At 41.7% G+C, this 25,781-nt stretch overlaps 1 protein-coding gene across 1 annotated transcript in view; it reads right to left on the reverse strand.

Moving 5' to 3' along the window:
* The window catches only part of GADL1 (glutamate decarboxylase like 1), a 187,692-nt gene that overhangs the window by 63,119 nt on the left and 98,792 nt on the right, over positions 1–25,781 (reverse strand). The window contains exons 12-13 of the mRNA XM_062179464.1: positions 15,769–15,968; positions 5,031–5,082 (exon numbers count right to left, since the gene is read on the reverse strand). Coding sequence (XP_062035448.1) covers positions 5,031–5,082; positions 15,769–15,968 — 252 coding nt within the window. The remainder of the gene's footprint in view (positions 1–5,030; positions 5,083–15,768; positions 15,969–25,781) is intronic.

The following is a 25,781-nucleotide window of genomic DNA, read 5'->3' on the forward strand; positions in this document are numbered from 1 at the left end:
ATTAAGAGGTTTCTGTGATTTAATAAAACTGTATTACAAGATAACTGTGGGAGATAAATCACAATGTGCTTGATACATATTAATAGTAAGGTTCAATAACTATTAGAACATGAATAATTAAAGCTCCCAGGAAGAGGATGGAGCAGTGAATTCTCCGCCACAGAAAGTGCTGAAGCGGAGGCTGACCACCTGTTACAAGTGATCTTAGGATGGGTTTCCTGCGAATGGGCAGGCATTCAACTAGATGTCCTTGAAGATCCTTTTTAATTCTGAAAATCTATGAAACCTAAATAACACTTCCAAGTGTAGAACTCAGGAACAGCAAAACAAAAAGTTGAATAATTAGGACTCTCCCAAGAGATGAAAATAAAATATGTGAATGGCAGTATAAAAATGAATATACCTCTAGGAAAATATCTATTAGACCTCAGATCCACCAGAGATAGATATATGATTTCCAGGGGCCTATGAATAATGCAGAATTCATTTGAAATGGTAACTTTCAATCATCTTCAAGAGATAGGTGTTCTTTTTCCTCTTTTCAGGAACAGAGAGTCAGGTACTAGGTGCTCTGTTTTGCTGTGTACATTCACTGTTTTCAGTGTCCCACTTAGCATTCTTGCTGCTGTCTTCTCAACATCAGATCCCCTGACTCAAATATAACACACACTCTTTCACATACACAATTGTTAGCAAAAACGTGATGCATCAACTTGACACTTGCATGTGAAATTCAAGGTCAAATGCTACTTTATTTCTCAAAATGAAATAAAGAGAAAAGAAGCAAATGCAGATCTCTTAGGAAAATCCAAGTAGTAGGAATTCTGGAAGACCATTTGGGAAGCCACCTTCACTACTCGTAGGACAGCTGGCTCCCGTAGAGAAAACATCCAGAGACAGAAGGCTGCCTAATGATTTAAAAAAACACAAAACAAAACAAACAAACAAACAAACAAAAACCTCAGTTTTCATGACAAGGATGAGAGTGTTTACAGCTCCCTAAGGATGATGGCAAAAGATTGCTGTCTCAGTTTTCTAAGTCTTTTGGAAAAGTACACAAATAATTTATTTAAAGATTTTAATATTTTGTTGAAAGGCAGAGTGATAGAGAAAGAGGAGAGAGAAAGAGAGGGAGAGAGGGAGGAGAGGGAGGAGAGAGAGAGGGAGAGAGGAATCTTCCATCCATAGAGTCATTGTTCAAAAATGGCGACAATAACCAGGGCTGGCCCCATCCAGGCTGAAGCCAGGAATCCCATCCAGGTCTCCCACATGGGTGGCAGCTATCCAAGTACTTGGGCCATCATCTGCTGTCTTCCTAGGCTCATTAGCAGGAAACTGGGTCAGAAGTGGAGCAGCTGGGAGCACATACAATGTCTGCCAGTAAATAATTTTTTGGTTGGCTTGTCTTTTTCTTATCACATTTTCTCTATGAAATAATCAGGCTGTTTCATAGTGTATAATATCTTCCCTAAGCACTGTAGCTCTTCTTACCAGAAAAAATTAAAGGCACTTCAGGATTGGCATTTTGTCTGGTAGTTGCCATGTTGGGTGCCTGGCTTTGATGTCTGCCCCCAGCTCCTGACTCCAGCTCCTCCTCATGCAGACCCCAAGAGGCAACAGTGATGGTTCAAGCAATTAGATTCCTACCAAGTACCCCAGTCCATGGAGCACAGGCTGGAGAAGCCAGCTCTCAGGTTTGCCCTTGGCCCAAATCCTGGCTGTTACAGACATTTAGGAAGCAAACCATCAGGTAGCTGAGAGCACACTTTCTGTCAATTAATTCTCTACTTCTCAAATAAATACTTTAAAAAAAATAAAAAATATTCAGGGCACTTCAAATTTAAGAAAATGTAGAGGTAACTCAAACTGAAGAAAATAAAACGACCCACCTTCAACTCAGGACAATCCTATAACTAGTATTTCTCCTTTATATACTTAAGTATATATCTCTAAAATCTATAGACATCTTCTTAAATAGTTATAGTTTAACTGTCATGCCTAATTGTGATAAATACTTAACTTCATCCAATAACCAGTTCATATTTAATATCCTGCAAATACTTCAAGAATTGTTTTATACAGTTTCCTTGTTTAAATTAGGGTCCAATCAAAATTCTAACCCTGCATATGCTTGTTAAGTCTCACTTGATTTGAAGCTAAAGTGATGATCACAAGTCCCTCGTTTATTTTCTTTCATGTCACTGACCCATTGAGCAAACCAGGTAAGCTACAGAATGTCCATCACTCTAAATCCGTCTTCTTGCTTTTTTGTACTGCTACCAGAAAGTCATTTAAATTCTGCTTTGTCTGATGTATTTGTAATTTTCTTTCAATTTCTAGTTTTCAGGAACTTTAGATTTTTATTTTATGGTATTTTTTTTTTTGACAGGCAGAGTTAGACAGTGAGAGAGAGAGAGAGAGAGAGAGAGAGAGAGAGAGAAAAGTCTTCCTTCCGTTGGATCACCCCCCAAATGGCCGCTACAGGCGGCACGCTGCGCTGATCTGAAGTTTAAAAATTTATTTCTTTACTTAAAGGCGGGGTTAGAGAGTTAGAGAGAGCAAAACAGAGAGGGAGGGTAAAAGAAAGAGAGATTTTCCATCTCTGGTTCACTCCTCAAATAGTCTCAATGGCCAGGGCAGAGCCACGTTGAAGCCAGGAGCCAGGAGCTTCATCTGGGTCTCCCAAGTAGATGCAAGGGCCCAAGGACTTGGGCCATCTTTTGCCGCTTTCTCAGCTGCATCAGCAGAGAGCTGGATCAGAAGTGGAGCAGCTGGGACACGAAAAGGCACTTCTATGGGACGCCGGAGTCACAGGTGGCAGCTTAACCTGCTATGCTGCAATGCCAGCCCTGAAACTTACGGATCTTAGTACTTTCGAATCTGCTGCTTCCTTGTAGACAGGGGTGGGAGCCATAGTCTGTATTTTCTGGATCATTATTTCCCACACCTGTCCATTGAGGATCATCGTATCTCATAAGGTCTCCTGACTTGTCTCGTTCTTGCTCTCTGGTCCTGCAGTATCCCTTATCTCAGGACAGGAGCAGGAGCTCTGAAACTGGAAGTCAGACTCCTGTTGACTATGCGTGGTCTAACCGTTCAAGGTCTTACTTCGGTCTACCCGACCCCACTTGAAAAGTTCTCCATCTCCCTCTCTAACTCCATCACCAACTGCACCTCTTCCCTTGTTTAAAGAACCTCCTTCTGGTTGCTCAGTTACACAGACATCTTCACCTCTGAGCCTCTGAGGTTGTTTGTGGATCGCACAGAATACCTTTCCCTCAAACATCTGCTTGGATTTCTGTTTATTACTCATCAGGTCTCAGCTCAAAGATCATCTTGAAACCCTTTACCCAAGCTATCCGAATCAAACAAACCACGGGCATCTCAGTTTCAGCATTTTACCTTAGTTGCTTCCATTACAATAGTTGTTTTATTCATTTGCATACTAGATTTTCGGTCATAAACCAGTTCTATTTTTTTCTTTCTACGATTTCTCAGGGCTGGTGTAGTGGCACAGTGGGTTAAGCCACTGTCTACGACACCAACATCTCATATTGCAATGCTGGTTTGAATCCCAGCTGCTCAGCTTCTGATCCAGTTCCCCGCTAACATGCCTGAGAAGGCAACAGAAGATGGTCCAGGTACTCAGACATCTGCCAATCATAGGGGAGACCTGAATGGATTTCCTGGCTCCTGGCTTCAGCCTGGTCTAACTCTGGCCATTACAGTCATTTGGGGAATGCACTAGCAGGTGGAAGAGCTCTTTCTCCCTCTCGTTGTAGCTTTGTCTTTCAAATAAATAACCAAATATATTTTTAAAAGTATTTCTCATTACATCATGTTTCCTGTATATTGATTTGTTTGTTTATTGCTTTCACTTTCCACCTGAAGGTAAGCACTGTGAGAGCAGATGCTTTCTTATCTAATATCTGCAGTGTCCGGAACAGTGCCTCACACATAGTAATTGTTCAATAAATCACGCTGAATAAATGAATACCAAATTTAGCTAGATTGTTTGCATACAGCACAGATTCCTAGACTGAAGTCTCTAGATGAACTTTACATTATATTAAAAGCTGCTGCAAGCTATGTGCTATAACAAGATCCAAGACATCTTTATACTTTTTATTTCTTAAAAAATCAGAACTAAAAAATATTTTCATATTTTCTAACCATATGTTTTAGAAAAAAAATTCTCCAACTCTGTAATCATCTTATTCCTTATAGATACAGCATCCATGGTAGAGATGGTGTTTGGCCTAGCTGTAAAGTCACTGACTGGGATGCCGTATCCCACCCTGAGGTGTCTGGGGTCACATCCCAGCTCCACTCCTGATTCCAGATCCCTGCTAATGTGAACCTGAGGAGGTAGTGGATGATGGCTCAAGTAATTGGGTTTCTGCTGCCCACGTGGGAGATTCAGATTACATTCCTGGCTTCCAGCATTGGCCTGGCCAGCCCCAGCTGTTGCAGGTATTTAAGCAGTGAAATAGTGGATAGAAGTGCCCTGTGTGTGTGTCTCTGCCTCTCCCCACCCCACTTCTCCAATAAACAAAATTTTAAAAAGAAAATATAAACAACAAAATGACTTACTTTCCCATTGCTCCAAATCTAGCATGTCCCCATTATTTTATAAAAAGTGAAAACTGTACACATTATTTTGCATTCACTTAATTGATTTTTCACAAGCAGGCACCATGACAGCACAGTTGAATATCTGCAGTATAATCATTATACGATTTATATATCAAGATAGAGGTCATAATTTATTCAATATTACCCCTAGTAATTATTACCGAGCATTTTAATTTTCAGTACTTAAAGGCATGTGTATTCTCTCTGACTCCCACAAAGAAAAAAATACTGACTAATAGAGTAAATTAACATAATGGACTCCAAGAATTAAGCTAATGACTTGTTTCTAAGTCGAGTCTGCAACACAAAACCCAGGAAACACAACAGATTAGAAAATTACCACCTACATCAGTGTTGACTGACAAAAGCACAAACACACTTCCGAATTCACTTACTTCCATCAGTAACTTGAATCCTTCTCTTTTCTTGATCTCATCTACTAGGTACCTACAATTAAAAATCACAAAAACATTTATAATCTCCAACCTAAAAGTGCCATAAACATGACTCAGGTATATGACAAAGCTGTTAGACAAGGCTTAGAAATGGAAGCTATAGGTTAGGGTATTGGTAAAAGGAGAGCTGTGCATTTAGACAGATACTTCTGGGCCTATTGCACTCTCTGGGTCTGAGTAAAAAGATCTTTTTTTTTGTAAGATAATCTCCAGCTCACATGTTAGCACCTGACTTTGACCTCAGCAGAAAAAGCCAAGCGTGTATCTCCAGACATGTGGGTTTCACATCCATATTCTAGATGGGGATTTAGAGATACTTAAGTTGCCTAACTGACTTGGAAGAAAGAGTTCTTGATGTATAATCCTTGCTTGTTAAAGTTCATTTAAGTGAACAGAAGATAGGCATCTTTTCTAAGGCTAGCACAGACTGAGAATCATCACAATGTTAAAAGTTGGTGGGCTGTAGCCACTGATGGAGATCTGTGATGTTATCTTGAACATCTGGGGCAGAGGAATTATCACATTGGGAGCAGAGGGCACAGACACGTGGGGTGTGGACTGTGACTGAATAGCAGCCAAAATAACGTTAAGCAGGTCAAGCACAATAACAGTAAACACTCTTCTTTCAGCTTGATTTTTGTGTCTGGAAAATCAGAGTCCCAAATGATTGGCCTTTGAAACTTGTGATTTGATCATGAGCCTTAAGGAGTTCCCAAAGCTCGACTCAGTGTTTCAGATCTGGGGGTCACATGTCAGGAAGTGTTCAGATGTGCTGACATAAGCATATGTGTTAGATATTTATTGGGGATTCACATGCAATAGCAAGATAAGAACAAAAGAATGAGGGGAACCTCACCATCAACAGTAAGGACTGGCTTTGGAAACTGTGGTCTCATCATGGAACTATGGTACCATGATCTCGTCACTAAGCTATATTCAATTAGTATTTAAGGACACACAGAAAATGCTCATATTTGACCTCAACTCCTGTATCTGGAAAACAGAATGAACACAATCTGCTTTTCTTGATCTGAAAAGTTGTTGTTGGAAAATTGAAGATCATGTACACAAAAATTGGGAACTATAAAAACCATGGAGAGCAGGAGTTATTTTCATTACATCGTTTGCTGAAAGCCATTGTAGAATATGGATTTGGAATATATTAGTTTAGAAAATGCAGTTCCTTCTTAACAAACTTATTGATAGAGCTTTTCATAGAAGGTTATATTGATGTGTGCATAGAAATTATGCCATCTTTGAAACATATATAATCTTATAAAAAGTCTATCAGTATTAGCCAATAATAGGAACACTTCATTTTGAACACAATGTTGTGATCATACACACACAGATCAATTTTAAAAAGTCAGATGGTCAACATGCACATTGCCGTACATAAATCATTTTTATGTTGGGGTTACATGGCTGCAAAGTTCTTAAGCCTTTAGCACACCGCCTATATTTTGAAAAAAGCAATTCCAATGGTCAATAAGCACCAGAAAAAGATGCTCAACATCACTGGTAATCAAACAGGTGCAAATCAGAACCACAATACTAACCCATGTTCCCCACACATGAGACCAAAAATAAAAGAGCAGCAACATGCAGTGCTGGTGAGAGAGTTGTGGGAAGCTACTATAAATCTTCTAAAATTACTGACACTCATAGCTTCTGATCAAACGAACCACTTTTGAGATGGTGATCCACTGGAGAATAAATTAGTACAAAGGGTAGACAGATATTACACACAGACACACATTGTTGTATTTAAAGCTGAGTGTGTGTGTGTGTGTGTGTGTATCTCATACAAAATAATCAGAAACAAGGTCAGTCTTGAGAAATTCCAGAATGGTAAAGTAAAATGTACTACAGTGACAAATGTATAATGATGCAGCTATTAAAATGAATCAGTAAGAGGTAAAAAATGAGGTGCTGAGAAATATGGATCAGTGATCCCATTTTAAAAGACATTTTTGGAAAGAAAGCCAGAAGCAATCTGTATCCATGCAGACATGAACACCGACTAACGTAAGGGAGGCAGAGAGAGGACGTGGTGGACATGGGTTAGCGATGCTCGACTCCACTCGTGTGTCTCTTTGTGAGGGTTCCTACATGTGGTTGTGAAGATTTTGAAAAGAAATTTAATGAAAGAAAAACTATAAAGCACAAAATTAAAAATATATAAAGCAGTGCTTTTTTTCTTCAGAATATTTGTTGAACTTTTTACTTAGTGTAGGGTTAACCTTACGAGTAGTAAGTAGTAAACTGAAAATAGATCTTTATAAAAAATTAAGAGTGTGAATAGGAGAGGGAGGAGGAAGAAGGGTTGGAGTGTGGGTGGGAAGGAGGATAGGGGAAGTATTACTATGATCTTAAATCTGTATATAGGAAATACATGACACTTGTACAATTTAAATAAAATTTAAAATAATAAATAACATATTTTTATATATAAAGCACAGAAATAGACTTATGAAATCTCTGCCTACATGAGGAAAGCTTTGTGAACCATCTGTTTGTCATCTTCACAAATGTATAGGCATGGGCCGGCGCCGCGGCAGCCATTGGAGGATGAACCAACGGCAAAAAAGGAAGACCTTTCTCTCTGTTTCGCTCACTGTCCACTCTGCCTGTCAAAAAAAAAAAATGTACAGGCAGTTAACTCAAAAACCTATACCTCACCTGCCTCCCAAGGAGGCCGCACTAATCCCACACACTCTGAGCCTGTGAAACATGTTGCCTCTTCAGAAATCTGGGAATGATGCTAGATTAGATGGTTCAGCCAACCAACTTTGTGACTAGGCAAATTCCTTAGCCTCCTTGAGCCTGCCTCAATTTCCTCTTGAATGTAATGAAAATTCTAAACAAAATAGGTGAAAGCCTGCCCTCACAGAGTGTGTCTCACGAAGCCCATATGTTTCCTGTAGGCTGTTTAAAACACTTCTGTTGGGGCCAGTGCCACAGCATAGTGGGTAAAGCTGCCACCTGTAGCGCCAGAGTCCCATATGGGCGCCAGTTCAAGTCCACTTCTGATCCAGCTCCCTGCTAATGCACCTGGGAAAGCAATGGATTTTGGCCGAAATTCTTGGGACCTTGCACCAACATGGAAGATCCAGAAGAAACTCCTGGTTCTCAGGTTTGAATCAGGGCTTTTGCAGCCATCTGGGGAGTGAACTAGCTAATGGAAGATCTTTCTCTCTCTGTTTCTGCCTCTCTTTCTCTGTAGCTCTGCCTTTCAAATAAATAAATCTCAAAACAAAAACAATCCTGTGAAACTGACTAAAATTGCTCCTGGTGGCAAGGCATTCTAAAAGAGAGTAGAATTATTTCCAGTAAAATTCTGCTTTTTGCTAACCATGTAGACCTGGACTTTGTACTGGGGTCAGCATTTCCACTCATATTGCTATCTGAGCTTGCAGAGCCAATTCAGCTGAATTCAAGGTGGAGATGATTTGGGGAAAGAGAGAATCTCGCTATTACAATAAAAGCAACAATTATCCTTCATAGTATATCATGGTAACAGTTGTTCACATAAAAGGACTCCAGTCTCAAATGAGTTTGAGCACTGCTAAGTACATCAATTAAATGGCTTCTGTCTATAATTAGAAGTGCACCTGATTTAATCCATGAGTGTATTTCTGGAGCTGATTGTATGGGTCAGCATTGCCACCAGGAAACAGGTGTTTTCTATCATTTTAGCCAGCCATGCTGAGGTCTCCTTTAAGTTCACTAGATGGCTACCACGACTCCACACATGTTGTCCTTATAGCAGTGCCCCAAGAAGGAACAGAGGGGACTAGAGTAGCACCCACTACTCACACCTCTCTCTACTTAGGTAACAACATTTCCCCCAGAAGTCTTCACAGAGTTCTTGCACTCCTAAACTAATTACTGGTAAAGGGGATTGGCTAAACAATGTTCTCAGATGCAACGATGCTACCTAAATGAAATCAATGTCCTATTGGCAAGGAAGAAGAGAGAATGGTTGTTGGTTGCACAGTCAACAGTGTCTACTTAATATTAAAGCGAAGCTTAAAATATTTCTACATAATAGGCCTTCTCAGAGATTTTAATGTACTAACAAGCACTTTGAGTTTTCCAAGAGAAGAATAATAGAGGAGTTAGCATTTTCCAAACATATTTCACCATGGAATCATTTCTTGAAAGGTCATTTATTAAGAGCTCAAGGAAGCCTATTACTCCACAGAGCTCAGGTTTGAAGTGGCTTCTTCTGCAGGGTGGCTTCACCTCCTCTTTAATAAACGCTGCAGTGCAATGAGATGTTGGAGGGACTGCAAATAATTTGGGGGCCACTGCTGTCTACATTTATGGGGACGAGCCTTCACAAGTTTTTCCAGTATATATGAAATCAACCTAAAGACAAAATACATTTTAAAATGTACTGTTAGATTGTAGGACCTAGGAAAAATATGTGCTTTCCGTTGTGGGACACATTGAAGAAACCATAAAATCTCTCTCTGAAAAGGCGTGCAGGTAAGTAGACTGAAAGCAGCAATAACTTCTTAAAACCTGTCTTTGCCCCTCTCACTAAGGTAAGCATTAAAGAGCAGAGAGGGAAAAATACACATTTGCAAAAGTTATCACCAGTCCATCTGGGGCAAAATCCATACTAATAGTCTGTCTTGTTCCTGACATACATTAATGATCATCTTGTTCCAAAACACTTAACAATGTGATTCAACAATGGAGACTCGCAAGTCTCCAATTTGTCACATGAGTTCATTTAATCTTTTTGGGATGTCATTTGTCCTTCTATTCAACATACTTTTACTTCTAAAACATAGCCATTTCAGACTCTTTCTCCAGTCACCAATCACTTAGTCTCTTGGACTACATGATCCTCCCAGTGTCATCTTCTCATTAGGAATTTCTCTGGATGGACACCGTGGGCACCCATCTCAGTAGCACGAAAACTTCCCACCTGCAAGCTGTATGCTCTGCAAACAACAGAACACATTAGGTGGCCTGTGTGATTCACCACAGACATCTACATACTCTATTCTACTGTAATTGTGATTTTTTTAAAAAAAATTATCAGAATAAAGAAACTAATGAAAACATGGTGCTCCCACAGTCTTCTAGACTCTGTCCCTCTTGTCAGCTGGGGAAATACACTAGCACAAGAGTGCCATGGTGCAACAGTTCAGCTTTTCCACATGGATGGCAATAAAATCCTTAGTATTGGCCGGCGCCGTGGCTCAACAGGCTAATCCTCCGCCTTGCGGCGCCGGCACACCGGGTTCTAGTCCCGGTCGGGGCACCGATCCTGTCCCGGTTGCCCCTCTTCCAGGCCAGCTCTCTGCTGTGGCCAGGGAGTGCAGTGGAGGATGGCCCAAGTGTTTGGGCTCTGCACCCCATGGGAGACCAGGATAAGCACCTGGCTCCTGCCATCGGAACAGCGCGGTGCGCCGGCCGCAGCGCGCTACCGCGGCGGCCATTGGAGGGTGAACCAACGGCAAAAGGAAGACCTTTCTCTCTGTCTCTCTCTCTCACTGTCCACTCTGCCTGTCAAAAAAAAAATAAATAAATAAATAAATAAATAAAATCCTTAGTATTTGTGCAAGTCTGAAATGAATGCTACTCAAGAGACTACAGATATTGTGTGTCAAAAGACTAGAAAAATGACGCACTGGAGACAGAGCAAAGTTGCAGAGTGGGAACTCTTGAGCTGCCTGTGGTTATTGGAAATCCTCTCTCTCTCTCTCTCTCTCTCTCTCTCTCTCCCTCTCTCTCTCTCTCTCTCTCTCACACACACACACACACACACATGATTCCTCGAGTCCTGCTTCAAAGAATACCCCACAATGAGTATCCATGTAACCTGCATGCTACAGCAGAGGCCTAAAAGGTGCTCCCAGCAACAGGTAAACTTGAGTATTGGAAAATGTCTTCCACGTTTCTAAGCAGGTATCCGAGAAGCAGAAGCACCTGCTTTGTGCCAGAAGGAGTGGTTTTAACTCTCAGCCCTCTGGGCTTCAATTACGCTTAATAATCACATGTTGCTTTAGGCTGTCAATGTCACTGAGTTTCAAACAACCGAAGGGAAAGTGATTTTAATTATTAATACACTTCTGGAGGGAAACGCTCTCTCCTCCGTTGGAATGACACTGTCAAATGGAAATGATGAAACGCCTTAGAGGTGTTCTAGACACTATTTTTTTTTTTCCTTCTTGCTGGATTTCTAACACACAAAATTAGAATCTTTGTCTTCCTAAAAGTATCATTCCTGACTTTCCCAGAGGAAGAGGGAGAGACCCATCGGATCAGGGCAGGGATGTATGGTCTATTAAACTCTGGTCTTCAGAAGCTGGAGTTGCGGTCTCACTGGGCCTGTGGCCTGCAATGCCAGCGCCCTCTGGCCTCTCTGCTTCCTGCATGCGGGAAGGCAGAAGATGGCTCAAGTATTTAGGTCCACGTCACCATATGGGAGACTGGGATAGAGTTCCTGGTTCCTGGCTTCAGGCTGGTCCAGCCCCAACTGTTGCTATCTTTCGAGAAGTGAAACGTAAGATGAAAGATTCCCTCTCTCTCCCTCCCTCTCTCTTTCTCTCTTTCTCAATTCAAAGCCTGATTTTTTTTTTAAAGAAAGCAAGCCTTGTCTTTAGATCTCAAGGGAAATATATAAATTTCAATGTAAAGTTCCACTTATATTCAGAAATATGAAAACCTTGTTTCTCTGGAATTGTGCAATCTTGACTGTAATAGAAGAAGGAAGTGTTGTACAACTTTTCTGGTATTTCAAAGACCTTACCTGGGGTCTGAAGCCCATGTCTGAGCTACCATAGATATGGAGTACACACCTAGAATGCCAGTAGCAGATGTGTACCCCAAATAGTGACACGATCATCACGTACAGCTTTGCTTTGATGGAGTTGTTCTTTACTGTAGGAAATCACACTTAGACATAAAAGAATGATATTCTGACCTGGAAATTATGCCACGTACAACCTTCTCATGAATGAGAACTATTTTTATTTGATAAACTCTGAAGCAAGAGGCTATAGGTCAGTGGGCTGGAGGAGAAATGGCATTTTAATTCCTCATCAGTCAGTGGTTTGAACTGATTTTGTTGGTTCACAAAATTAGTGGCATTCTAGAGCAATGTTCTAGACAATAGTAGCTAGCTGAGGATGGCCTGTGCTTAAATAATCAGGAATTTTTCAAGCTACGATTGCCTTCAATGGGACATGATGGGAATATTTACACCATGGAAATTGGCAGACACTACAAACTGGGGCTTTTTTCTCCTCCTCAGAGCTAATTTAAGCAAACAAAATAGATCCTAAAATTGGGAAAATATCCTAACTTTCCTAAAAAGTAAAACAGCCAAGCAAACAATGAATTTGATAAAAAAAAAATAAGACCACGAAAATAAAGCCTTTCTTTGCTAATTTACTATAATTCTCAATTCCTAGTGAAACTGTTGTCAGGTTTATAATTTTACATTCACTCCAACTGACATGCCTAAAAGGACTCTGTCCTTTCTCTTGGCATTGGGAATGGAGAACAGGATGACTTTGCCTAACCTCAGGAATACACTGTTGGATATCAGGAATGTGGAAAGTTAACGAAAGCAAGAAATTATTATGAGATACAGCATGAAAGAAGGATTATTTTTCAAATATTTAAATATAGGTCACAGAGTCTAGTGATGCTCATGGAAGTGTTAATTCTGCTCAATTCAACATGACAAACATTTACAAACAATGAGCGTTTGTTGAATTGAATCGAAACGTTAACATTTAGCCTCCTGTGATATTTCTCTGCAAAAATTAGAAAGTACCCTTAGAATTTAAACTAAATTCCACCCTGAGATGAATGTTAACTTCATAACAAATACATTCATAAAATATTTATATCCCTAGTCTTATTTCAAGACACCTGTCATTGAATTGCTTAGCAGCTTAGACCAAAAAAAAAAAAAAAAAAAAAAGCAGAAATTCTTCCATATTTAAATAGCAGAAGAAAAAGAGAATAGAGTTTCCAGACTCTTAGTTCAAGGGGCAGCTAGGAGCACTGACAGTGCCCAGGCTCATTTTTCTGCCACATGGTGTAGTCTGGCTCTGTAGAAGCAGAGTCCTCTGGCGTACTCTCTCCAGGAGGAGTTGCCACTCTCCCCAGTGCCAGGCCAGGGCCTGTGAGTCGCTGACTATTGAGTGCATCACTGTTCCCCTGGCAGTGGTGACTGATTTGAAGATGGACATGTACTTTACTCAGAGACAATTAAATGTTCCTTGGGGTTGTTGAGGAAGAACACTCTCCTGTTGATCTTGAACTAGGAGGAATGTAGATCTGACATTCCTCTCAGCCACCTTCTTTCATAGGAATAAACTCAACAAGAAGCAAAGCATGGCTGAAAGACGGAGAGAGACTGAGACTGGATATTACTTAAAGCCCTAGATCAAGAAATTTCAGACATCACCCAAGGCTAGTCTTGTAAGGTGACATAATAAATTATCTTTGTTTATAATACCTTGAGTTAAGGTTTCTCTTACCATGAAAACAGTCCTGATATGATATTCACAGGATTCTCAAACTACTTAAACTATAATCACCAGAACTGCTGATTTATAAAAGTCTAAAGAAAGTGCTGAAGCCATCTTTTTATCTCCTCTTATATTTTTGCCATGTAACTTTGCAGTTATTTCTACAGCAGATGGTGCTTCCTGCCTCAATACTGGACTTCACCCTATGATGTGCTTTGACCAATGAATGCTGGTAAACACAATGCAATCAGGAGCTCAGGGTGGGCTTGCACAATTGGGCTTGCCTCCTTGGGTTTCTGGCATCAGCACAAGAATATGCTGAGCTAGCTTGATGCTCCAAGGAGGATGAAAGATGTGGGGATCCTCAGCCAGGGGATTCACACATGCTAGCCAACCTGCAGACCCTGGGAATAAATAAACACTATCCTCAACACTGAGTTTAGAAAGTTTGTGCAACAGAACACTCTCAGCCATTTCACTCCAAATATAGAAAAGGGCAACTGTAGGGAGAAGGTAGTCCGTTTAGTGGCTCACAAGCCAGCTGAGGCACCTGCGTCCCATATCCAAGTACCTGCGTTTCACACCCAGCTCCAACTCCTGACTCCAGCTTCCTTCTAACACAGCCCCTGTGAGGCAGAGGTGATGGCCCAAGTGACTGGCTTTTATCTACACACACTGGAAGACCTGTATGGAGTTCCTGGCTACTAGTTTTGGCCTGAGCCCAGCCTTGCTATCACAGACATTTGGGTAGTGAACCAGAGGATGGGAATATTCTCTCTCTCTCTCTCTCTCTCTCCGTCTCCTCTCAAAAGGAAAAAAATGTAAAGAAGCAAAAAACCAGAAATTGTTGTAAGTCTCTAGGAGATACTTCAGGTTTTTGCCAGTGATGCATGAACAAGGAGTGAAGTAGAAAGGACTAGCCAAACCAGAGATCATCAAAGCTTTTGCCTATAGTGGCCAAGCTGGTAAGAAATGATAAATAAAACTCATGACATACATACCATATACCAGGAATTGTTCCAAGTGTTTTACCTATATTAATTCACTTTATCTCCACAAGACTGTTTGAAATAGGTTCTGTTACCATTTCCATTTCATAGGATGAAACTGAGGTACAGAAGTTCAGCAACTTGAAACTTGCCCAAATCAAATAGCTTGTAAATGGTGGGGCTAGGCTTGAAGTCCTCTGTGTCTACATCTCCATGAACATAGGCAACAGGCTAGGGAGGAAGTGGTGGGGATATTGACTATCCATAGAGAGCTGACTGAGACTATGTGGGAGTGAGAACCTTCCAATCCTTTAAGAGAAGCTAAAAATCGATATTTTTTGAGAAATGTCCCCTATTTTAAACACCTGATTTTTTTTTTAATATGATACAGGGCAACCCTATGCAGTGCAAGCCAACCAAGCTCATTCAAATTTGGCTGTGACTTGTCAATTTGGATCCACCAATCTGAAGTCATAGTTCTGTCCTGTCCAGGTGGCAAGTGTCTGGCACCTGCAGTTTAGGAGCTGTTCCCATGTCCCTGAAAGTGCTGACAGAAGTTTGTCTCTTAAGTTACTAAGAGGCAACATGCTGATTCCACATTCCCTGTCCCTTCATGCCTTCTGAGAAATCTGCTTTTCCTGTACTTGGAAGCACAACCAGATTTTAGGATCTCCCCACAGCCAGAGATTTGGACCTGATGCTCCCTTCTCCTGGGTCATCCATCTCCCCTTCTCTTCATTTGGTCTTTTTTGAATGTCACCTCCAAGAAGTCTTTATCAGTGCCCCTCAAGAACATGAAGAGGGCCTCTTGAGCGCTCTTGGAGCACCATGACCCCAGGTACCAAAAAGGCCATTAGAGGGTGAACCAACGGCAAAGGAAGACCTTTCTCTCTGTCTCTCTCTCTCTCACTGTCCACTCTGCCTGTCAAAAATAAAAAAAAAAAAGGAGAGGAATCTGCACTTCCTCTGCCTCTCACCTGAGTGAGCCTTCCCTCAGTAGGCTAGAATCATCAAGGGCAGTGTTCACAACTCCTGACACATAGCACATACCGAGGAAAAGACTTATTAGGGAAAATTCACATGAACATGTACAGGCTTTGCAAATGTTGATTTCATTGGCTGTTTCCATTAAATACACTCTGACATGCACATGCACACGCACACACACACACAGGTAGGTACCTAGATAAAGCAAGAGCACGGTTAACTCTTTCTTCAAGGCCTAAGGTACCCAGAGCCTTCCAGGTCATCCAGAACTTGAATGCATCTGGTCTCCTGCTACACTGGATAGACTTGTCTCCTGTGTCATAGCTGACATCATAGAATTTATCTTGCTGGAAGAGGTAAGATGCGTTGGCAGAGTAGCATTTCTTAAGGAGGTCCTTGGGAAAAGGGAGAAAGAAATATTACAAGATGGTCCACTTCTATTTTTTGTCTTTTTTATTATATGGCTTATTAATACAACAAGAACATATTTCATGGAGTTCATAGATGCAGTTCTAAGAATAGGATACTTTCCTCCCTCCCCCTTTTTAATTTTATGATAACATTTTTATTTAGTTTATAGTCGAAGGCTTAATTATCCACTACAGGGAGTTCAACAAAGTTAAAAGTAGGAAGACCACTGCTCAACAGGCATGTAGACAAGAGCTGTAAGCAATAATCAAATCTCAAGATGTCAATTTCACTCATGTACATTAAAATTTTTATAGTCTACAGATTAGCTATCACAAATCAGAGAAAACATGTGATATTCATCCACTTTTAGAATACACTCGATTTTGAAAACACTCACCAAACACTCCTCTAAGGCACTGCGCCAAAGGTGGGCCTAACTTTGCGGCTTTCCTGTGTTGGACACGATTGGCGTCCATGATTACCTGTTGTGTCTCCCCCAGAGCTGACAATGCTAGATCCAATGAGCAGTCTAGCTGACTAGTATAGAGCAGCTATGAAGACCATGTCATCTTCTTTATGACAGCTAGGTGGGTCACTTTTTGTTTTTGACAGGCAGAGTGGACAGTGAGAGAGAGAGAGACAGAAAGAAAGGTCTTCCTTTCTCCGTTGGTTCACCCCAAAATGGCTGCTGTGGCTGGTGCACCACGCTGATCTGAAGCCAGGAGCCAGGTGCTTCTCCTGGTCTCCCATGAGGGTGCAGGGACCAAGGATTTGGGTCATCCTCCACTGCCTTCCCGGGCCACAGCAGAGAGCTGGACTGGAAGAGGAGCAACCGGGACAGAATCTGGCGCCCTGACCAGGACTAGAACCCTGGGTGCTGGTGCTGCAGGTGGAGGATTAGCCTATTGAGCCGCGGCACCGGCCAGGTGGGTCACTTTTGAGATGAAGAAATCTGCTTGTAACTCACTCAAAGCTCCACACTCTGTGTGTGTGTGTGTGTGTGTGTGTGTGGAGGGGGGTAGATCCCGACACGCAATACATACTTTATACAATTCCATACTCAAAAAGTAGGTCTTTTTTAACCCAGGGGTAAAAACCTGAGGAAAGTGCTATGGATGAGTTAAATAAGAGGGAACAAGTTCTTGTCATCACAAACATCAGATAAAATCCCGAAGGGTCTTTTGTGTTTGTCTTCTGGTAGCCATAACCAAATTCCATTTGCATTTACTGACCGGTTACCTCTTACAGAAAAGTGAGTAACAACTGACTCTATCCCTTTTCAAGGGTCTTCACTCACCACCCCAATATTATCTGAATGTGAGCCATGTTACACTCAGTGTCATCTGGTGTCCCCCAAAGCCCAGATTCCCTATCCTGTCATTCCTTGCCCTCACAATTCGTGAACAGCTTCATTCCCAGAAGTACTTCTTAGAGTCCTCTTCTCCCCAGCTATGGCCTTTACCCACTAGACCATGTCCCCTCTGTATCTTTGCTCACGACATTTCTTGAGCCTGTCTCTTTTTTATTACATTTTATGCTTCACAAGAATACACGCTACCTACTTGTAACTTGAAATCTACCAGCACTAAACATGGCCTCCTCTCTTTATCTGGCTCCATTCTTCTGGGTCCCATCTCAAGTTTTTCTTCCCCTTCAACTTCCTTATCTGTTCCAACTCATTTCACATACTTCTTCCTTTGGTATTTGCCTGCACCTGTTGGCCTTGTTCCTGTGCTATTCCCACTCAGTAAGTCATCCCAACATTTATTCTCTACTTGTGTGGCTGAGTGGGTTCTTGAGGGCAGGAATCATTTTCTATGCATTTCCATACCTGGAATGCAGCCCTTATTGGGCACAGAGTACCCTCAGTAAGCAATCAGGACAATGGTGATGACACTCCCCGAGAGCTACCCTTCTCTCCCACTCCTGTGGTGTGTAGTGTGACTAGAATAAAGGCAGAGATGTGAGTTTTTCATCTGGTATACCCTGTCCCAATGAAGCAAAACTATCAGTCCTGTAAAGAAATTACGAAGAGAACTCCCCATTAGCAGAGGGGTCCCAGAAAACATTCTTTTGTGATCAGAGTAAACTAAATCTGCTTCATTTAATGGATTAGTTTGTCCTTAAAGAACGAGAAGAAAAATCGTGAGGTATCACATTGCCAATGAAAGTACAAATTTGTTATCTCCATAGCAGCATGGTCTTCCAGGGTCACTTTACTGGATCTAAATATGTTCTGTTATCAAAAGGCATGATTTTACATGATGTAAAACACTTCATAGCAAATGTAATCAAGAATCCCAAAGTCTCATCCATCCAGGATCCACAATAAACTGAGTATGAAATAATCATCAAAGGAATACTAGTTGGCCTTTAGTCTGGTCCTCAGAGATATTCTTAGCAGACACAAAGGAATAGCAGACTGCTCTGACTTGAACACAAAAGTGGAAAACACCCTTTCCTCTGAAATCTTTATTTGATCTTATCAACAATCTCTTGACTGCTCATAGCTACCACCATCGCAACTCCCTACCCTTAAAGGTCAGGAGATTTGGCTGTTGTTTCTATAGCAACTATAGTTCTGGTCATATATTATAGAATTAAAAGGCCACTGCATCTATTTTAAGGAAGAAACATGCACACACATTCACAACACAGGCATTGTGATTATAAATTTACTTCCAACAACCATGAAAGATTCAAAAGGTCCCCAAAGCAAATGAACTTTGGACATGTCTCGAGCAAGCTTCGGGGGCTCATGCTAGTGATTGAGAGAGGGAAAAGGGCCATCCATTGTCGGAAGACAAATTGCATCATCATAGGCTAATGGGGAAGAGGCGAGTCGAGAAAGCACACAGCAGAGTGAGCGATTGTCGTGCAGTGGTGACACAGTTAATTTCTGCACACTGAAAAACCCTCCTGCCTTGCGAAGCTTTCACAAAGAACAACTGGAGGCTTGGGATTTACTTTATCGAAAAATAAATGAAAACTTCCCCCAAAAGTTCCTGCTTTGCATTTGAGTTTATAACCTTGTATGGAAATGGATGCGATGTCCTTTCATTTTAAGGTATACATCAACTAAGAGAAGATGCTCAGATCCCCAGAGAAAATATTTTGGAGTAATTATAGTAAAAATTAACATTTTTGAAAAAAATGTGATTAGTTATTATTGTGCTATCAAATAAAAGTATAATCTTCACACCCTTACTCCTATCAGAACCATAAATACTAGTTCTATGAATTTCAGAGACAAGTGTCCATTGGGAATGCAGTTTATTTGTATTGTGATATTAACTCAAAGTGTTCTCAGAGATTAATTAGTGCACATCGTAGTAGGACTTGTACAATGCAAATCAAAGAAGCTTAAACCAAAGGGGGAGTTTTTATAGGCTCATGTTTTTAAAAAACGAGTCACAGGACAAATGTTTAGCCTAGCAGTTAAGGACCCACATCCCATATGGGAGTAGCTGGGTTCAATTCCCCATTTCAGCACCTGACTCCAGTTTCCCACTAATGCAGCTCTGGGAGGCAGTGGTGATGTCTCAAGTAATTGGGTCCCTACCACCTCTGTAGAAGACCTGGATTGAGTTCCCAGCTCCTGGCTTTGACCTGGGCCCAGTCCCAGCTGTTGTGGGCATTTGGGGAGTGAGCAAGTAGATGGAGCTCTGACCCCAACCCCTGTCTCTCAAACAAATAAATAAATAAATAATTGAAACGCAGTCACATATCTCTAGCCACCATTGGATTGGGATTAAATGATACCCGTCTTCAGGACTCTGTCTTTCCCTTTTGCTCTCTTGACTTCTCTCTTGGCTCACCTCCCTAGGCAGAAAGCTGACAGGTAGCCTGGGAACTGGGGCTGGCAGGTGGGGCATGTGAACATGGAGTTGGGCCTTGCTTGGAGAGGGATGGGAAGCGGGGAAGACAGCTCCTGCCAGCGATACCACTGGGAAAGGTTCCCTCTTCGACTGAAATTCAATTAGGCTCCTCTACGGCCTCTGCGCTGGCTCCCATCCTTGTCAGGCTATATTGCCTAGAGGTAGCAAGAATCCTGCTGAGTCGGTTTGAAGAGAATCTCCTCCCCTTGGATATCTGATCACCTGTTATATCTGACCCAATTCTTCATCTCTTACCCTTGGAATTTGATTCCTCTGACCTGTATTAAGCAGAAGTATTTTGCAGATCTGTTTAGTCTGAATATTTTCTTACTCATTTTCTATCAGCTGACCTCATCCTACTTCTTGGCTATAAATCCCGATATGTCCACACCATGTTCAGGATTGTGTTCAGTTCAACACTGAGGTCTCTATCCCCTGTTGCAATAGTTCCAAAACAAATTCTACCTTACCACTTTACAGTCTGGCTCTTGTTCCCTTCAACACTACCCAAGAAGGAGAGATCCACCACGGGCCTTCCAACCTCAATCTCATATGTGAGCCTTCAGCTGGGGAAACCTAGCAGGAAGCCAACTGGCTGGGGAGTCTGAGCAAGGGAGCTGCAAAGAAGTCAGGCCCCTTTGCAGAGGAAAGCAGCCGAAGGTGAATAGTGGATTACACAGTAAAGAAAAATAGGAAAATGGCAGGCATATTATATAAGTACTAAGACCATAACTTTGATTTTCTTTTTTTTTGCATTCATAGTAGCTAACCTACCAGATAATAATAGTGACCAGAGCTAACATTTATTGAGTTATTACTGTATGCCAGACATTGTATATGCATGAACTCATTTAAATCTCACAGCAACCATTGAGATTGTTTATATTATTTTCATCAAGTTCATTGTACACATTTCTCAGCACATCAATGTTCAGTTTACTACTGCTGGTCAACTAGCTACCAGATGTTAGGGCTGGGTGTCAACCAAAGATGCTTAGTGTTAGGGCTTGAACTCTTAAACCATTACACTCCTGCATCAACATGCACAATGAAGTGCATGTGGAAGAGCACGTTGCACAAACACCCATGAAGGCTTCTTGGAGAGGTTGGTAAAGAAGGAAAATGGGAAACAGAAAGCACATTGAACTTGAGGCCAGAACAACTAAGGTCATGTCTCAGACCTTTTCTGTAGAGATGATTTCTGGTCTTCCTTGTGGTAACATTTTGGTAATCATTTTGAGATTTTACTGAATACTTGTGACTCCCGAGATACCTAAGGATGTCATTAAAAGCCTGCCATTGATCAGTGGTTGCGTGTTCTCCTTCTCATGATTGGTTAAGCCAGCTTTGATTTCCACAGGTAGATCAGATCCTGAAGTCTCTTTTCTGAGGGGGTTAATAGACCCTATGAGCCCACTTAATGTCAGGTTTCTGTAGGTCACAAAAGCTTTTATATTTCCTCACTCCTTGCAGTCCTGGTTTTTCAGCTTACCAAACTGAAGCCATCAAAAACTCTTGTGCAATGGCTGTTTCCATATTCTATCCCATGTAATCATTCTTGACTTGCAAAAAAATTGTCTCAACTAAATGCCTGAGAAAATGGGTATATTAGTCACCTGTACTAATCAATTCATTCCAAAACTGTATGTTAAGGATCAGTTACATAGCAACCACTATTATGCTAGTAGCCAGGGCATACCACCTCATGGAGGTAGTAAGTAAATGGCCTCATATTTGCTAATTGAAGGAACAAGACCACATATTGGGTACAAATAGAAGAAAGTGCAATCTAGATCATAAAAATGATTTCAAATGATTACACCATATGGCATTGGCTTTTTTTTTTTGAGCAAAGATCTTTTAAAAAGTTATTTAAAAATATTATTATTATATAGAGTTATTTGAAAGGAAGAGTAACAGAAAGAGGGAAAGAGAGACAGGAAGAGAGAGATCTTCAATCCATTGGTTCACTCCCCAATGTCTGCAACAGCCAGGGCTGGGCCAGGCTGGAGCCAGGAACTCACTCTGGGTTTCCCACATGGGAGGCAGGGGCTCAAAGGCTTGAACCATCTTCTGCTGTTTTTTTTTTTTTTTCCCTCAGGTGCACCAGCAGGGAGTTGGATCAGAAGTGGAGCAGCTGAGACTCGAACCAGCGCCCATATGGGAGGCCGGCATTGCAGGTGGTGGCTTTACCTGCTACACCACAATGCTGGTCCTAGAGAAAAGACTTTGAGCACTTTTATATGAAGGCAATTCCCAAAACTCATGGAAAATGGAATTTAAAAGTAATTTTCTTCGGTACAAATTTTTTTGATATCCATGTATATGAAGGATTTACAAGAGTTCATGGGAAATGCACATTAGGAAGAAGCATGGATTTCAAAAGTGTTCTGCACTGAAATAAACAAGTACCCTCATCTGCAAGAACTGTGCGAGGCCCTGATAATGTAATGGCAGATGAGAGAGTTGCTATCCTTTAGAAATTTCAGAACGGGATAGGGAGAAAAAAAAAACACAAGCAATTAGAGTACAGTGTGCTGGAGCAGGAGAAAGAACAGCTGCTCCAAGGAACAAGGCAGGTCATCTTTCAGCACCTGAGGGATGTTAGATAGGGCTTTTCTGAAGAAGAAATATGTCAGCCGAGAGCTGAAAGATGAGGAGCCGCCTGCTAGAAGACGGGGCAGAATGAGCTCAGAGTGACTGGAGCTAATTAACGAGTAGAGCATCGCTGCAGAGAACAGGCGGGGAAGGCAAAGAGTAGCCAAGTCACCCAGAATCTTAAATGCCACAGTAAGAATGAGCTGCAGTGAGAGCTCCACAGGCTTATAGAGCTACTACAACCTACACTTCATTACTGACTTGGCAGAGTAAAGCGAGAATCAGCAAATGTGGATTCTGCTTTTGATTTAGTTACTCGGTGTCAGAGCTCAAAGCAAATCACTTAACATCCTGGGCTTCATTTCTCTCATTGGCCTAATGGAACTGATGATATTTGTTCTATCTATTGTACATGAGTACTGAAAAAAGAATCTGAATTAATGTGGGCTGGGAACACCCCTCAGCCAACACCCAACCCACCACTCTTTCTCTCCAGTGTGTTCCTGTAATCCCTGTCTCTTTTCAGCCCTCAGTACCCATTTTTGCTTCACTTGACTAATTTTCCCCAAACTGCAGAACAGGATATCTGCTCTAGAGTTCTCATTGTTTCCGGAATGAGCATTTCACAACATTCACCCACCTCCCCTTTCAATGCAATGTATTTGCCAGTTACAGTCATAGAAGTAGACCAAGTTAGCAGAATACATTGATGATTACAAAAAAATCTTAGCGTAATAGAGTTATGCATGGTCTTCATCTTCTAAGTGGAGCTGGGGCTGACCTTACTTAAAGCTCCCACTGATGGCCTGGATGCTGCAGCTCTTCCTAGTCTCAAGGTGATGTGCATGGAAGACAAAACATTGTGCAGAGTGAGAGCTGCTCAGGGAATACACTCGATGAACTGAAGTCTAAGGAGCCAAACAACGAAGGTGCAATGTCTAGGTGTCTTTCAGTTTCCTTATATAGGGAGGGGAAAATGGTTATGTTAACTGACTGCTGAGTAGTAGGGATGGGGTGAACGGAAGAGAGGAAGCACAGGACAATAACATCAGTGTTATTTTCTCCAAAAAGAAGCAAATCAGCCTGAACCATGGGGAAAGCCAGTGTATATGACTGAGGCGTCTATAGTCTGGTAAGGAAGAAAGGAGGGAAGGGAGGGAGAGAGAGAAGAAGAGGGAGGTTGGAAAGGAGGGACAGAGAAAGGAAGGAGATGAGGAAAGAAAAAAGGAAGGGGAAGGCAGGCAGGAAAAAAGGAAGGAAGGAAGGAAGGATGGAGGGAGGGAGGCAGGGGAGGGAGGAAGAAAAGAAAGGCAGGGATAGAGGGAGGTAGAAGGATCAGGGAGGGAGGAAGAAGGGGAGGAAGGGAGGGAGAGGGGAGAAAAAATACAAAGGAAGAAGGAACAGTACAGCGATACCACTCCAGGGTGAGGCTTCACGTGCTGAGGCACAGGTCAGTCCCAGGCACAGGTTTATATGGGTGTGTCTGAGCCATGTCAAAAGTAGCAGACCATCTGGTTTCCACCTGGCACAGAGAAACTCAACCATTAGCACATCACCTTTAGGCATCTTCAGCCATCTGCATCCAGACACAAATGCATGAAGTGCGAAAGTGGGATATGGTTTGAGTTTGTTCCCCAAGAGTTCATGTGTTGGAAGCACAACCCTGCCCAAAGGGGTGGTGTTAGAAGAGGTGGGGCCTAGTGGGACATCCCTAGGTCACTTGGGGCACCCCCTTAGAAGGAATTGTGGGGCCACAGTCTCTCTGTGGCTTCCTATGCCAGCCATGAGATCTCTCACCCACACATGTTCTGTCATGATTCCATCATCTGCCAGGAGACCTCAGCACACCCCAGCTGTCATGCCTTTGAACCACTACAACTCTGAGCTTAATATTCCCCTTTTATTTATAATAAAATCTCCCAGTCCCAGGTATTTCATTACAGTAACAAAATACGGACCGATACAATAACTGTCTCTGTTTCCCTAAGTGTGCGTCCATCCACTACTTTTGCCTTCTTTTGTGTTTTTCCTTCAGCCTCACAAATGTTTCCTCTCTGGATGTCACATGTATTGGGCGTTTTATGACGTCTATGATAAGATTAAGAACCAGTCATCAAAATCATTCGCAGCATCACAGTCTTTGCATTTACCTTCACCTCATGCTTGTGTCCCTGTTCTGCTGTGTAAATTACATCAGGATTTCCTGGTCGTGTGCAGTTATTGACTGATAGCAAATCCTGTGTTTCATCCACTCAACATTATCAGATGATGTGTTTACTTATTACTTGGAATCTGCCTTCAGCTTTGACCAACCGTGCCTCACCTTTCTCAGCTTCTACCAAGAGTGTATTCTGCATTTTGCTCACCTATATCCCAAAGCAGGTATCCCCTTTAGTTGTGAATTCTTTACATAGGCATTGCTTTTCATATGGCATTGCTTTGATCTGCCTTCTTCAGAGTTATTTATTTAATTCATTTTCTTTCTGTTGTAGCGATTCCATTCTCTATCAGAATATAAAAATTGTTAACCTCATCCGGTGTCCGATCCAGCTTGTAAAAAGCCTTATTGTTTTTGACAAGTGGACACGTCTTCTTTTGAACTCGTTACCAGAGCGGACTGCTTCCTTGCCTTCTCCTTTGCAATCTGAAGGACTAATTTCAGGCACATTGAACTTCACTGGTTCTGCAACTTCTGCAAAGGGTTCACATCCTAGCAAGCTTCTATGACCAGTTCTGAGTCCATTTTCATCAATTGAATCATCTCTCTTTACCATCTCACTCCAGTATCTCCCAATCATTGGAATCACCTACAACTCAACTTCTGCTTAAGTCTTCAATTAATTTCCAATTCTCTGTCTCATGCCTTTTGTCATTGCTAGCATTTTCTGGAAGACGTTAGGTACTAAGTGCTTGTACTTGGATTTCTGAAGAAGTAGGGAACCGTCCTCCCTGCTATCTTCTGCCATCAAGTGACATATTGGAGCCTGTGCTGTTATCATTTCCTTGCACAAAGTTCATGTTGGCCTCTGTTTTCTCAAACACTGCTGTGCTGTCTGCCCTCTTTGTAAACCAGCTCAGTGGCTGGCCTGACAGAAGCCATTTCCGAAGATTTCTGAGTGCTGTATACCATGTTTCCAGCATGGACTTTCCTCTCCTAGTTCAGTTCACTGACGTACTAACTTCACAGTTTCCTGTAAGCCTATTCTTCTAGAACGCATCATGATTTCATTTGTGATGATATGAAAGAAGTTTCCCATGATATATACTTGCCTTTGTTTTCAATCTCTGGCCTTCTTTTGAGAATTGTTAAGTTGCTCTGCA

Source organism: Lepus europaeus, chromosome 2, assembly GCF_033115175.1.
Source record: "Lepus europaeus isolate LE1 chromosome 2, mLepTim1.pri, whole genome shotgun sequence".
NCBI lineage: Eukaryota > Metazoa > Chordata > Mammalia > Lagomorpha > Leporidae > Lepus > Lepus europaeus.